The 15,652-nt window shown below is 40.7% G+C and overlaps 1 protein-coding gene across 2 annotated transcripts in view; it reads right to left on the reverse strand.

Annotated features, from left to right (window-relative positions):
* MAN2A1 (mannosidase alpha class 2A member 1) overlaps positions 1-15,652 on the reverse strand; it is a 146,875-nt gene that overhangs the window by 25,516 nt on the left and 105,707 nt on the right. Inside the window, exons 17-19 of one of the 2 annotated variants that reach the window (XM_068422413.1) lie at positions 12,683-12,816; positions 11,476-11,617; positions 7,560-7,693 (exon numbers count right to left, since the gene is read on the reverse strand). In XM_068422413.1, coding sequence (XP_068278514.1) covers positions 7,560-7,693; positions 11,476-11,617; positions 12,683-12,816 — 410 coding nt within the window. Of the gene's footprint in view, positions 1-7,559; positions 7,694-8,038; positions 8,117-11,475; positions 11,618-12,682; positions 12,817-15,652 lie in introns of those variants that run through there. The other variant, XM_068422414.1, reaches the window with a different exon arrangement.

The raw sequence follows: 15,652 nt of genomic DNA on the forward strand, positions 1-15,652 counted from the left end.
GTCAATAAATCAGGTGAGTATAACGTAAAGTGAAACGAGATTTGCCCGGCTCTTACTACATACATAGCTCACTTAATGAACCACACCATCACTCCAAATATACGTTTTGTAGTATCCAGCTTAGAGGGGAAAAATAAATAAAACAACTTCTGGAAAACAAATCAACCTGATGTCTTTTGCACAGAGGCAATACCAGCATGAGTATTAACTACTGCCTAGATGAGTTAGAATTCAAGAGCCAAAAACCAGGTATCATTAGGACGGGGGACTTAGTAGAATACATGCTACCTGAGTATGGTAGTGATTATTGAGAATTCTATCTACCCACCGGACAGGTCAACCTTCCACTTCAGGACATTCAAGTGGTTTGATTCTGCCATTAAAATACACTATTCAGGGTGGGGTTGGGGAAGAAAAAAAAGTATTTTGGAGATGTGAATTAAAATAAACTTTTGGTTGACATTGTCATAACCAAAAAACTCCACAGTAATTACACCAAAGTGATGCACATTTATTTCAATGCATTTTAAATAACAGCACATCCTATACTTCACAGACTCTGCTTTTATGGGGAAGTTTCCCAAAGAGCAGAAAAAATCCTGTTCTTCAGAACTGTTTTTGAGAAAAGACAGAATGAAATATTTTGGAATACACTTTAGGAAAATCTTGTACTAGCAAAGATGCCATGTGATCAAAACTCTCTCCTGTAGCTTCCATGGTTCCTCAAGTCAGTAACAAAACAGGGCTTGACAACAAAATTAGGGTCAGTGCATGAGTCACACTGCAGCTGATTACATATATAAACTGCATATAAATTCTTCATAATTTTTCTGACAGGGCAATTTTTAAACTATTGTAACAACTACCTCCTGAGTAACAATGCACTAAAGAACATGTTTGTACATTTAACAAAACAGTAAGGTGACTACTATCGTTCCTTCCTTTAACACATCTGAAACAGTTACATGAATCAGAAAATGCTAGTTATGTTCAGATAAATTTTGAAAAACACAATGCTAGAACACTGTGAATACAGCCAAGGGGAATTCCAGATATAACACCAGAAAGTTAATGTTTCCTTAAAACATCTTGCTTGGGTCCTGAGGGTTCTGCACACTGTATCAGTTGAGCCAATAGCACCTCTTTGACTGTGCCCACTCCCCCATAGCTTTGATCCTCCTTCTTCTCAAGTCCCTGCAAGAGTGTGTAAGAACAAACTGCCCTTGAAGGCTTACTCTGCAGCTATTTAAAACCATTATATGCTCAGCAGGAAGGGTCAGGGGGAAGGAAGGTAGATGCTGGAACACAGGTACCCAAAACACCTCAAAGATCTTTTGATCATAGCAGATAACTATCCCTTCTCCTTTGAAAGATTCTCAGTAACTTGCACAGAATCTTTCAAAAATGGAGGAAAGGAAGAGGATTTTAATAAGAAAATGGAAGTACATTGTTATTCTACTGAGCTGATGTCTGACTGGTAACCCAAACAAACTGGTAAATGTACGCAAAGACACACATAAATGTTTCACTAACCATATAATCCCAGAGTTGTTTAGGCTGCCTTTGTTATCATCGAGGTAACCTCAAACTATTTTCCAAAGGAGTGTTTCGGTTTGAAGCAGCAGTGCTGTTCTGAAATTAAAATCATGGCCAACCCCACTTAACCAGGAACTGTGCTAGTTTGCAGAGGAGTCTCAGTGTGCATGGACTAGTTTCTTGTAGAAGGAAGTAACCAAGAAGCTCCCCTGGAGGTATGCACCAAACATGCTCTAACCCTCCAGATCTCCATTACAGTCTGAATGGATGACTAATCCTTTGGACAGTATTTTAAGTCTGTTGTGACACAAAAAGAGACCTGCTTTGAGCAAGGATTGGACTAGAAGACTTCCAGATATACCTTTTAGCAAGTTATTTTATGGTTCTATGGAAAATATCAAAACTGCACATAGTGTCAAAGCAAGCACCGTGGCACCAACTGGTTTGATCCGCTCCTGTTGTTTCATATTATTTGCTAATGTAAACATAGATTTCCATGTCCAATAATTCCTACTTACCAGCTTCACATTCTAATTTAATAGAACACAAATTACCCTGGGTACTAAAAACCTTTCTATGGCAGTATAAATCTCTCTGCAAGTTTCTTCTTGAGAAGGTAGATTAACCTGTGTGATGATCATTGTTGTCAAAGTCAGACTGCTGCAAAACTCAAGTTAGCTTCTTTCAAGTCAGCTCAGATATTTGTACACCACACTGATAAAATGCAGTTAATATGCTGCCTGTGTTATACAGGATGAGGAACTAGAATATCATAATTCTAGCGTCTCCCTGGTAACAGGGGGCTGTGTGCGCTGTGAGCAGGTAGATGATCTGCTCAGCCAAGCGGCACAGCTGCAAGGCCAGGCTGAAAGGCTTCAAGCCGAAGTAGAAAGGCTTAGGAGCATTCGGGAGGCTGAAATGGAGATAGACTGGTGGAGCCAGGCTCTGCCCTCCCTGAAACAAAAATGGGAGCACCTGCCGGAGAGCTCCCAGGATCGAGGGACCCCTGTACTCTGCCCCTCTCAGGTGGAAAACAGAAACCTAAATGAAAGGAGTGAGTGGAGGCAAGTTTATGGCAAAAGGCGAGCGCCCTCCTTGCCCACCTCACCTCCCCTGATGCCTCTGAGAAATAGATAAGAGGACCTGGTGGAATACAGCCGGTCCAATGGGGATGTGGTAGAGAGGCAACCTATATCAGAGGTCTCACCACAGTCAGAAAAACCTGACAGGCGTATAGCTAACTCCTCCACAAGGAAGAAGAGAAGAGTTCTAGTTGTTGGAGACTCGCTCCTAAATGGAACTGAGGGCCCAATATGCAGAGCTGACCCCCATCACAGGGAGGTCTGCGGTCTACCTGGGGCCCGAATCAGGGATATCACCAGGAAACTCCCCAGCCTGGAGCAGTCAACAGATTACTACCTGCTAATGAGCTTCCAGACAGGTGGGGAAGAAGCTGCATCCCACAGTCTGAGGGGGATGAAGAAAGACTACAAGGCCTTAGTACGGTTGGTGAAAGAGTCTGAGGAGCAAGTTGTTTTCTCCTCCCTCCTTCCATTGTCGGGTGATGACATGGGATGGAATAGTAGGATTCATTCCATAAATGCCTGGCTATTAGACTGGTGCTACAAGCAGGGCTTTGGATTCTTTGATAATGGCTGGTTTTATAAGACAACAGACCTGACAATAATACATGGGAAAGGTTTATGTCGTAGGGGCAAAAGGGTTCTGGGACAGGAATTAGCAGGGCTCATTCGGAGAGCTTTAAACTAGATTCGAAGGGGGATGGGGTTGTAGCTGGGCTTGTACCACTGGGGCAACGCTCTAGTATTGATGAAGTCCAGGAGGCCTCCCATCCCCCTAGGGTGAAATCGGTGTGCTCAGCTCGCTCCCTGAAATGCCTGTACACCAATGCACGCAGCATGGGGAATAAGCAGGAGGAGTTAGAAATCCGTGTTCGGTCGGGGGGCTATGATCTAATGGCAATTACAGAGACTTGGTGGGATGCCTCGCATGACTGGAATGTGGTCATGGATGGCTATGTCTTGTTCAGGAAAGACAGGCCACTAAGGAGAGGTGGTGGAGTTGCTCTTTATGTGAGTGAGCAGCTAGAATGTATTGAGTTCTGTCCAGGGGCGGATCAGGAGCGAGTTGAGAGTTTGTGGGTGCGAATTAAGGGGCAGGCTGGCAGGGGTGATACTGTTGTGGGTGTCTATTACAGGCCACCGGATCAGGATGAGGAGGGTGATGAGGCCTTCTACAGGCAGCTGAGAGCAGTCTCGCAATTACAGGGCCTGGTTGTTGTGGGGGATTTCAACTACCCTGATATTTGCTGGGAGGCCTACTCAGCCAGCCATCCCCAGTCCAGGAGGTTCCTCCAGTGCATTGATGATAACTTTCTGATGCAAATGGTGGATGAGCCAACTAGGAGAGGAGCGCTACTGGATCTTATCCTCACTAACAAGGAGGGTCTGGTTGAAGAGGCGAAGGTTGAGGGCAGCCTTGGTTGTAGTGACCATGAGATGGTAGAGTTCAGGATCTCATGTGGCAGGAACAGAATAGCTAGCAGAATCACAACCCTGAACTTCAGGAGGGCCAACTTTGGCCTTTTCAAGCAATTGCTAGGGGAAATCCCATGGGACAGGGTACTAGAAGGTAAGGGGGCCCAACATAGTTGGTTAGCATTCAAGGACTGCTTCTTCCGAGCTCAAGATCAGAGCATCCCAACAGGTAGGAAGTCAAGGAAGGGTACCAGGAGACCTGCATGGTTGAACAGGGAACTGCTGGGCAAACTCAAGTGGAAGAAGAGGGTGTACAGATCATGGAAGGAGGGGCTGGCCACTTGGGAGGAATATAAGTCTGTTGTCAGAGGATGTAGGGAGGCAACTAGGAAAGCTAAGGCCTCCTTGGAATTAAACCTTGCAAGAGAGGTCAAGGACAACACAAAGGGCTTCTTCAAATACATTGCAGGTAAAGCCAACACTAGAGGCAATGTAGGCCCACTGATGAATGAGGTGGGGGCCCTGGAGACAGAGGATAAAAAGAAGGCGGAGTTACTGAATGCCTTCTTTGCCTCTGTCTATACTGTTGGAGGCTGTCCTGAGGAGCCCCGGACCCCTGAGACCCCAGAAGAAGTCAGGATAGAGGAGGAGTTTGTCCTGGTTGATGAGGGCTGGGTCAGGGACCAATTAAACAATCTGGACGTCCATAAATTCATGGGCCCTGATGGGATGCACCTCCAGGTGCTGAGGGAGCTGGCAGAAGTCATTGCTAGGCCACTCTCCATCATCTTTGCTAAGTCGTGGGCAATGGGAGAGGTGCCTGAGGACTGGAGGAAAGCAAATGACACTCCAGTCTTCAAAAAGGGCAAGAAGGAGGACCTGGGTAACTATAGACCGATCAGCCTCACCTCCATCCCCGGGAAAGGTAATGGAACAACTTGTCATTGGTGCTGTCTCTAGGCACATCAAGCATACGGGGATCATTAGGGGCAGTCAACATGGCTTCACCAAGGGGAAGTCATGCTCAACCAACTTGATAGCCTTTTATGAGGATGTTACCCGGTGGATAGATGATGGTAAAGCTGTGGATGTGGTCTATCTCGATTTCAGTAAAGCGTTTGACACGGTCTCCCACAGCATCCTCGCAGCTAAACTGAGGAAGTGTGGTCTGCATGATCAGGTAGTGAGGTGGATTGTGAACTGGCTGAAGGAAAGAAGCCAGAGAGTGGTGGTCAATGGGACAGAGTCCAGTTGCAGGCCTGTGTCTAGCGGAGTCCCTCAAGGGTCGGTATTGGGACCAGTACTATTCAATATATTCATTAATGACTTGGATGAGGGAATAATGAGGGTGACCTGATTAATGTTTATAAATATGTAAAGGGCAAGTGTCATGAGGATGGAGCCAGGCTCTTCTCAGTGACATCCCTTGACAGGACAAGGGGCAATGGGTGCAAGCTGCAACACAGGAGGTTCCGCATAAATATGAGGAAAAACTTCTTTACGGTGAGGGTGACTGAACACTGGAACAGGCTGCCCAGAGAGGTTGTGGAGTCTCCTTCTCTGGAGACATTCAAAACCCGCCTGGACGCTTTCCTGTGTGATATGGTCTAGGCAATCCTGCTCCGGCAGGGGGATTGGACTAGATGATCTTTCGAGGTCCCTTCCAATCCCTAACATTCTGTGATTCTGTGATTCTGTAATAGAATGCACTGTCAGCAAGTTCGCTGATGACACAAAACTGGGAGGAGTGGCTGACACCCCAGAAGGCTGCGCAGCCATTCAGAGAGACCTGGACAGGCTGGAGAGTTGGGTGGGGAGAAATTTAATGAAATATAACAAGGGCAAGTGTAGAGTCCTGTATCTGGACAAGAACAACCCCATGTACCAGTACAAGTTGGGGATAGAGCTGTTGGGAGAGCAGCGTAGGGGAAAGGGACTTGGGGGTCCTAGTGGACAGCAGGATGACCATGAGCCAGCAATGTGCCCTTGTGGCCAAGAAGGCCAGTGGCATCGTGGGGTGTATTAGAAGGGGTGTGGTTAGCAGGTCAAGACAGGTTCTCCTCCCCCTCTACTCTGCCCTGCTGAGGCCGCATCTGGAATATTGTGTCCAGTTCTGGGCCCCTCAGTTCACGAAGGCCAGGGAACTGCTAGAGAGAGTCCAGTACAGAGCCACGAAGATGATTAAGGGAGTGGAACATCTCCCTTATGAGGAGAGGTTGAGGGAGCTGGGTCTCTTTAGCTTAGAGAAGAGGAGACTGAGGGGTGACCTCATGAATGTTTATAACTGTGTAAAGGGCAAGTGTCATGAGGGTGGAGCCAGGCTCTTCTCAGTGACATCCCTTGACAGGACAAGGGGCAATGGGTGCAAGCTGGAACACAGGAGGTTCCACATAAATATGAGGAAAAACTTCTTTACGGTGCGGGTAACCGAACACTGGAACAGGCTGCCCAGAGAGCTTGTGGAGTCTGCTTCTCTGGAGACATTCAAAACCCGCCTGGATACGTTCCTGTGTGACATGATCTAGGTAATCCTGCTCTGGCAAGTGGACTGGACTAGATGATCTTTCGAGATCCCTTCCAATCCCTAACATCCTGTGATTCTGTGATAATGACACGTACAACCTGAAAAAAACACTGTCAGTCATTAAGTTGTGGAAATTAGCTTTAGGCTTAATATTACCATCCTCTCACAGTGGTTAATCATATCCATTATAAAGCAGAATTAATTCCAATTTATCTGCATAATCATTAGCAGCTCAATATACAACCTCTCATCTTCAGCTATGTGATGATTTTAAAATATAGTCAGGGCTGTCATCATGATTCAACTGCCTCAGTATGAATATGTACTACTTATTTTGTCCTTCTCAAAAATGATAGGGAAAAGAGCAAAGAGAGAAAACGTAAAGAACTGAAAGAAAATTAAAGAGGTACTCAAAAGACTAATACAGAAAAAAGCGAACTGAGATGATCTGTGCAAGTGAAAAAAAAAACCCTTACCAAGAAAATGGTCTCAACTTTCCCAGAATCATAACGAAGTGAGAAGGTTCATATGCCTGGTATTTAAATATTTCCACTTAAATCTTATTTCCTAAGAAAATTAAATTTATAACATGTCCTCTCTTTCCACCCATTCATCTGAAATAATCTGTCAACCTTTCTCCACATTCAGTTAACCTTGTTAAGAAGCAGAAATGTCACTAATTAGAATTTTTTTAAAAGCTTCCTCAGTAAAAAAAAAAAAAAAAGGAAAGAAAAAAGAAGACACTTCCACAACAGTACCCCAACCATGTGTTGAAAGAGTAGAAAAGAAAGCAGACACTGCACGTATTTGTGCAGGAATAGTGAAAGATGAAGTCTTTACAATAAGAATATGCAAGCAAGCTGACAAAACTCTCTTGGAGGCTATGTTTCCTTAGTTTTACTGCTTATGGAATAATTCCTTTACGGAGTTCACTGCTGCTGCAACAGAAAAAAATTATGTTTATCTTCATTAGCCAGAAAAATCCAGACAGTGAATCCTACCACATCCATTCCACGTCTTCTTTCCAGCAGAAGTTGGAAGATATTAGCTGTAATCTTGTTATCTTGGACACCTTGTCCAAGGCCACGGTTGTCATCCTGCATAAGTCGACGATCCATGATCACTTCCAACTGACCTGAAAGAGCAATACAAGGATTATACTGGTAACAAGAATATGTAAAGCTTCTGTTAAACATAAGAAAAATATCCTGAAATATACCTTATAAAGAATCACAATTTTTCTCTTGTGTATGGAAGAATAATACCAGATTAATATTGTTAGGACTGACTACGAAAACAGTTAATACCTTTTGGTTTTGGCTGTTTATGACCTTCCAAAAAATTTTCACAAGCCTTTCAGCAGACATTCCCGCAAGTTTTTAACGTAAGAGCCTAAATAGAAGTTTACAATTAAAAGTTATTACTGTTACCTGTCACATCAAGCATCAAAGAGGAGAATCACCCCAAGAAGCTCCAGCTGTATGGAGAGACCTTCTGTAGAGGAACTGTCTTCATCTTGCACTCCATAAAAGAGTGGACCCCCCAAATGTATTTTTTCCTTTTTTTGTTTTTGTTTCACAGTTGGAGGCAGAAGGAAAAACAAGTAGGCAATATGAGCGTATAAACTCTCACAATCACTCCTTCTTGTAAGGGTATTTTCACTTGTGGGAGTAGGAAAGAATTTTGCACCAGATGAACACTGAGTATAAAGTTCTGAGTTTATACTGAACCGTAGCATTGCCATTCAGAATAGCTCTTTAAGCACGATGTTAAATCATAAATAGCCTTATGGAAGATGAAGTTCGTATCTTTTCAAGTTTATAACTCCAGAGGGAAACCAGTTCAGGGCATGTAATTAAGGCTGTTAAAGTTTTTGCACACTGAATCTTCAAACAAGTGTACTTGTTTCCTAAAGAAAACTGAAGACTGAAGTACTTGTTTCCTAAATAAGAAATGCATAATTTAAGCTACTAGAAAAGGCTGCTTAGTAAGGCAGTCTCTTTTATACTTCTTCTGTATATTCTACAAACACTTATCCAATTTTCCTAAATACTTTTTCTTCCCTTCCCTCAAGTAAAAACAGATTTTGTATATCCAGGACAGAAATCAGCTGGCAATGAGTAAGAAACAAACTGTCATTTTGAACTAAGGTATAAGGCTAGGATTGTGCCTCAAATTGATGAACTTTGTGGATTGCTGTATGAACATGAGCTAACAGACAGGTATGATAAGTCGCTGAGAAAAGCTAGACCCACAGTCAAGAAGGACAAACCTGCGATAAACTTTTGTGAAAGTTTTCAAACAAAACTTAGAACATCTAGATCCAAAACTACCTAACTGCATTTCCAATACTCTTTAAGAAGCTAGGATAATGAAGGCTGACAAAATAAAGTTTTATGATTCTTAAGGCAATTGTGAACAGCAAACACAAACGAAGTGATGAGTGCTTCTAAAGTCAGAGATAAAAGCCACTTCAAAAGTGTGTCAAAGATTAAAAAAATATTGTTTTAGGGAAATTTCTGGCTTAAAAATGGTGTAAGTGTATTGCACGAGGCTTCAGGACATAACTGATCCCCACTACCTCATTAATTATCCATCACACTGCAGGGAAGCCCACCTCTAAATGGTGGTGGTGCATCCCATCTATCTGGAGGTCTTCCCTGGTGTGGGTTATGCCTTGAGACACACAGTCTCAGTCATACAGATACGCAGCTACTGAAGGTACTTGCCCAAACTGTAATGTTTTTGAACTTTCTTCCAGGATCCCTTTGAGATCCTGAAGGGCCTTCAAAAGAAGTGTCGTGACTTGCAGCAGCCACAGAATCTTCAGCTTCATTTTTGTTCTCTTTTAAGGAGTTCAACATGCCCTCAGGACAAAGGTAGTAAATAGTTGTTTCATGGAATATTACCTAATGATAAGTCACAGAATCACAGAATCACAGAATGTTAGGGATTGGAAGGGACCTCGAAAGATCATCTAGTCCAGTCCCCCTGCCGGAGCAGGATTGCCTAGACCATATCACACAGGAAAGCGTCCAGGAGGGTTTTGAATGTCTCCAGAGAAGGAGACTCCACAACCTCTCTGGGCAGCCTGTTCCGGTGTTCGGTCACCCTCACGGTAAAGAAGTTTTTCCTCAAATTTAAGTGGAACCTCCTATGTTCCAGCTTGCACCCATTGCCCCTTGTCCTGTCAAGGGATGTCACTGAGAAGAGCCTGGCTCCATCCTCTTGACACTTGCCCTTTACATATTAAGTCAAATGAATACATTCTCCTCCTTTTTTTTTAGTGGGCACAGAGTAAATATTTGATGTTCCTAACTATCTCTTAACCTTCAGTGACATAATAGAGTTTGCCGAAGAGTAAAGTAGTTAAAAAATTAATGCCACGACCAGGTATGGGATACATCTTTTGCTCTTTTATTTAACTGGAGTAGGGGAAAAGCCTCTAACGTCCTCTGACTGGGTTGAAACCAATGTTCACAGAAAGCCAGTTTCTCCCTGATACTTAATTGCAATATGTCAAACAGCACTAGCCTTAACTTCCCTTACTTGAATATAGAGAGCGGGTGTCTCTGTGGACTGAGATGTTGCATTATTCTGTGATGCAGAGACTAGGATTGTTAAAGAACAGATACAGACACTATTACTACGTATTGGAGCCTCTGCACACTGATTTAGTTTCTAATATCTATGTTATGAGTGCCTACAAACATTTGGTGGTGTCAAGTTCATTCACAAGATCAGGCCAAAGGGAACTCGGTTTCTAGCAATGGCAGGCATGAAAACATGTGTTTTGGGTCTTCTATCAGGTGGTCGTGGAACAAAAGGCTGATATTTCCCACTATGGCTTTATTAAAGTATCGGTCTATAAGCCAGTGTTAAGTCTGCCCTAAAATGAACTAGGCTTGTTAATACTGTCGATCTAGTACAGTATTCACCCTTTGTCAGAATAGACATTAATATGACATTTTTCTGAAAAGAAACCGGGAAGCAGGTTTTGGCATAGTTTCTGATGGGCTTTTTTTCTTCCAAGCATTCATTCCATCATTTTTCAAAATCATGTAAATTTTAACTCACAAAATACTACAGCAAGGAATTATACATCTTAAATTATGAATTATATACCTTATTTTGCCCAGTACTTGCTAGCTTTATTTGAATGCCTCCTCATTCTGGTAGCAGTATAGACTGAACAAGTGACCCCTGTTTCCATCCCTCCAAGCCATTTATCACAGCCTTCTCTGCTGTGAGGGACATGACTGTGCCCCTTTTGGAATTCTTAATATGAATTGATTTTTCCTGTCAACATATTCATCAGCTCTTTCAAAGCACTCCATTAAATTTGTGAGGTACGATTTTGCTTAGAATAATTATGTTGATTCTTACCCAGGGTCATTTTTATCCTTTATTTCACTAACTCTAGTCTTCAAAAAAGCTGCTATTGTTTTCCTTGACAGGGATGTTGGGCTATACTGCATATACCCTAAGACTAGTGCTTTCTACCCTAAAGCAAACAAAAAAATCAATAAACATGATCAGCATCACATTATCCATCCTAAGCCCTCTGCTACCAGAGCAGTACAAAAGAGAACAAACCACTTAGTCTTGCTGTTTCATCCTTGAGTTCCATCAAGAATTTTAGGGTGAAAAATACTTAGTTCTGACAATTTATTGCTCATTTTGTCTTTTTCATAATCTCTTTCCTCTGTCTCTAGTTTGAGAAACATCTTCCATTGAAGATGACAGGATCTCATGTGGGAATAACCTCTACCTCTTCCTTTATGGACATATTCTAAAACTTGTCAGAGTTGGAGAAGTGTATTTCCTTCCTTCAAATTCTAGTAGGTATGGTAATCTCTGAATGAACTATTTCAGACAATCATGAAGCCTTTATAATATGTATCATCTTATACTTACCATTTTTCAAGCTTGCAACACCTAGAGACTGAGCTGAATGAAGTGTCAAACGAACGCCAACATCTTGGATATAAGCCATTGTAGTCATAGGATAGATATTTGCTTGAAGAGGCAATTTGCTCATCGTCAGTCTGGGCTGGATCTGCAGTATGAACACGAACTTCAATAAAACACATTCTTTTTACGAAATTTAAATTTCAAAGACCTTTTCAGACATTTATCCCATGTGCTTTAAAAGCACAACCAGCACCAAAGCATTCATTTGACTGTATTATTTAGCTTTTTGGAGATTTGTGGCTAAAATTGCCACTTTGGAAATGATAACTTCAATGTGCTTTTAGAACAAAGAACATTTAAAAAAACCCTGAAATATTCATCACGGGAACCTACCAAAAAAGGAAAAATCACAGTCACAGAACGAGAGAAATTTTTTTTCCCCTAGAAAGCAAGCCGTGAATAGATTCAAGGTAATAGAAAACAAATTGCTGATTTATAACGGGAACTTATTAAAGTGCTGGTGGAATTCCTGAATGGTACATGACAAATGACTATTAAAGTATTAAAATTATTTTCATGTTTAAATATTCACTTTATGTGTCCAGCAAAATGCAGCACTACACGTTAACTGGAAAAACGGTAGTCTCTTACTCAGCAGGCATGGTTTTCAACATATTTGCAAAAGTATTTTTAGCAAGGAAGGAAGGTAAGGAAAATTTTCTTTCTTTTGTGTGTGCTGCAGAGTCCAAGTTAAGAAATAGTCACACTATATTTCATCAGATGCATTACCAAGAGAGAAAGTTTTTACATGCCACAAATACATCACTTATTTCTACCACAGCAGTACGCAGTTGTTCTCTAGGTCTGAGGTGCTGGGCCTTATGCACATCTATCATTGTGCTACCCAAAGGGCTCTAATCAAATAGACAAAGAACAGGAGAAAGAAGGCATGCTGTATTACAATTCTTATGTTAAAAAGGCTATAAAGGAATATTTAACAAACTCCTTGAAAGAATACAGTTGCTACTTCCATCTGGTCTAAACCAAATTTTATAACAGATACATTTTTAAAGATTTTCTCCCTTTAAATCATTATTGGGGTCTAACATGATAGGTTTGATTAATGTGACTCAAAGTCTTCACAATCAGAAGTATTAAGACAGTCAAAAACTGAGACCCTAGGCTTTTATAATTAATAGATAATAATTACCTGGTATCCATTAAGATCAGTATAGAATCTGTTTTGACTGTTTATGTCAGATGAAATTCTCATTGCAAGCTCACGATTATATTCTCCTCTAATATCCACAATATTGGAAACTTCAAGAGACTGGCCTTCCAAACCTACATGAAAAAGATGCATTTAAAACCTCTCAATTTTTAAAAGCGATTGCCACATATGTAAGCATAACTATGCTCCCACAACACAGTGATGTAGTTTTCCCCTGCTAGTTTTCCTTTTCTGTTATACCTGTCCAGATATTTGAAGCCAGTTCAGTTATGCACCATATGATATAGCAGTAGTTCTAACTCAATACTCATTGAACAGACAGTCTGAAACCTTCCCTGAAGTAGAACAGAAGCAATTCATGGTAAGAACCAATGTGGGTTCCAGTAAAGCAGCAGGAAACAGCACACAACTGTTAAGTGTCATTCTTTAGCAGCAAGTAATACACTGGAGCAGGACCTAGCCATTCACTTCTCTTGTTGACTCTTACATGGCTGTTGCCATTCACAGAGAAGAATGTCTTGACAGCAACTGTTCCACTAAGCAGGAAACTAGTCAGCTGTTTTAACCAAAACAGGGAGAATCTTCCTTAAGGAGAGTGAATTAAGAAATCACGCACTGATATGACCACAACCAGGACACAAGTTTTTGTTGACAGGGAAAAGATGCTTATTTATTAAAAGAAGGGTTAAGTATCTGAAAATGCACATGTTCAGTGAGATTTTTTTCTACAGTGCCTCACACTGAAAATTAAATACCTTTAATAATAATCTTTCCTTTTCAAATAGTTCGAGACACAGTTTGGACTGGAATCATACCATCATTCAGCATGACCCCTTCTACCCTTTCTGTAGTCTAATGGGACTAACAATTGTGAAAAGAATTCTGTCAAACAGAATAGAGATATGAAATATCTCTTTGTAGTGAGATGAAATTACATGGTGCTTGTCTGACAGATTGTAAACACAAGACGGTAGAAAGTGAGGGATTGATTAATCAACTTAGTCCTTCAAAACTTGAAGACAGTATTTCAAAATCTTGATACTAAATACTTACATTTTTTCAACAGATCACTATATGTCAACTCACAAGACTCAGAGGCATGCTCATCGGTTTGGGCTCCTGAACTGTGGAATCTTTTGCAGAAGGACGAAATATCTTTGAATAAAATTCCCAGATTCCTAACCACATGGACAGAGGTTAGCACAACCTCTTTTCCCTTCTACACCTATAGTTTTCAAATTTTTTTAGCAGTTCTGTTCAAGAGCGTGTTGGGAGTTTCCTTAAGAAGGTCTTTACTTTGTCAAATTCTAAACCAAACACACTGAACCTTTACACAACAGAATGCTGAAAGTGTCCACCTGCTTCAATTTTTGTGCTATTATTTAGTATTCAAAATGCAGTCAGGGTTGCAATTTTGTCACCTGAATGAGGAGGATGTCGAGCTCTGTATTTGTTTACTCATCTTTTTAAAAATCTGAATGCCACCTGCAGCGGTACCAGCAACTGTTAAAATGTTAACATTTACCAATGGTTATTATACTACAGTGCTAAATGAAAAACATCAGGTTCAGGTAATTATTTCTATTTTCCCCAGACCTAGTCTGGAAAAAAGTGGATCTATACGCTTCACTTTTGATGCTCTTAGTCACAGATTTTCCAACTATTTTAAAGCAGGACTATTAAAGCATGAGTACATTGAACAAGGATACAATATTTTCATTTACAATTTAAAAATGACTAGACCATGAATTACTACATTCTTTTGCACTGCGTAATTTGAGTTAATACAAAAATACAATTATGAAGATAATGACACATAAGAAGCTTCTGATAAAAAGATTAACAAAATCACGCTGATATGAAAACCAAATGCCAATGGAAGCAGAAGTAGTTAAAAATCACTCATTAGTCAATTACTGAACAGAGTTGTCAAGCCAGAGTATTTTCTGCTCAAAATCAACATAATTCTGAAGCCAAAAGTGGAAAAAGTAGTGTTTTACCAAGTCATACAGCTTCTTTAGCAATTTTGGAAGTACTGTCCAACAGTAGGATTAGCCCCATAGTCAGGCTTTCCACCCACTCGCAAGTAGGTAGGTTACAACAGGAGTATCAGGCCTTTATTTAACAAAAAAAAAAAGTATGTATGCACATACACATATTTCTTTCTCTCCACATGCTTTGTCGCTGTACATATCTTCTTTTAACTGAAGTAGTGCTATATAAATAACTTCCCTTACAAAGCCCAGGAAACAGACCTCAGCAAAACAATGATGCAAAGTCACCATTTTTTAAACTTTGAAAAAAGTCCATTTCATATGAAGAAATTAAAATAAAAACACACCATAAAAGTAAACAGAGAAAATACATAAAATAGTTACATCATTTTTCCTTGTAAAAGCTGGTAACATGGTACAGGACTTCACCATGATGACAGGATAGGTAATGGTATAAGTATTGAAACAGTGTGATGAATTAAAAATTGTCAAAAAAAGAGAAAAAAAACTAGATAGTGCAGTTGAAAGATAATCTTATGTGTTAGGAATTGGCAAGCAAGTGATTTTCACTGACAACTCGTTTTCTATAAACTGTGAAATCGAAGTATAACACTTTCGGTAGGTACTTACTAATAAATTAAAGGGATTATTACAAAGAAATTAGTTTTAGAAAACAAAACCACCTCACACTAACCAAAAGAGAGACTTTTCAGGCTTTTTCCAGACTTTTTCCCTCCCCTTCACTACAATAAACATTCTTCCTCATATAAGCTCCCTCCTTGCTAAAAAGTTTAAGTCACTGAAACCCACACAGTAAAGTAACTTTCTTTTCACATTTTTGGCAACCTAGTACATCTTGACCTCAAGGTATTTTTTTTTCTTCTAAGCCCATTTCACATATTGGTCACATAAAACCAAAAAATATAATCTTGAATAGAAACAAGTTTCCTCAGGA

The sequence above is a fragment of the Nyctibius grandis genome, chromosome Z (assembly GCF_013368605.1).
Source record: "Nyctibius grandis isolate bNycGra1 chromosome Z, bNycGra1.pri, whole genome shotgun sequence".
In the NCBI taxonomy this organism is placed as follows: Eukaryota; Metazoa; Chordata; class Aves; order Nyctibiiformes; family Nyctibiidae; genus Nyctibius; species Nyctibius grandis.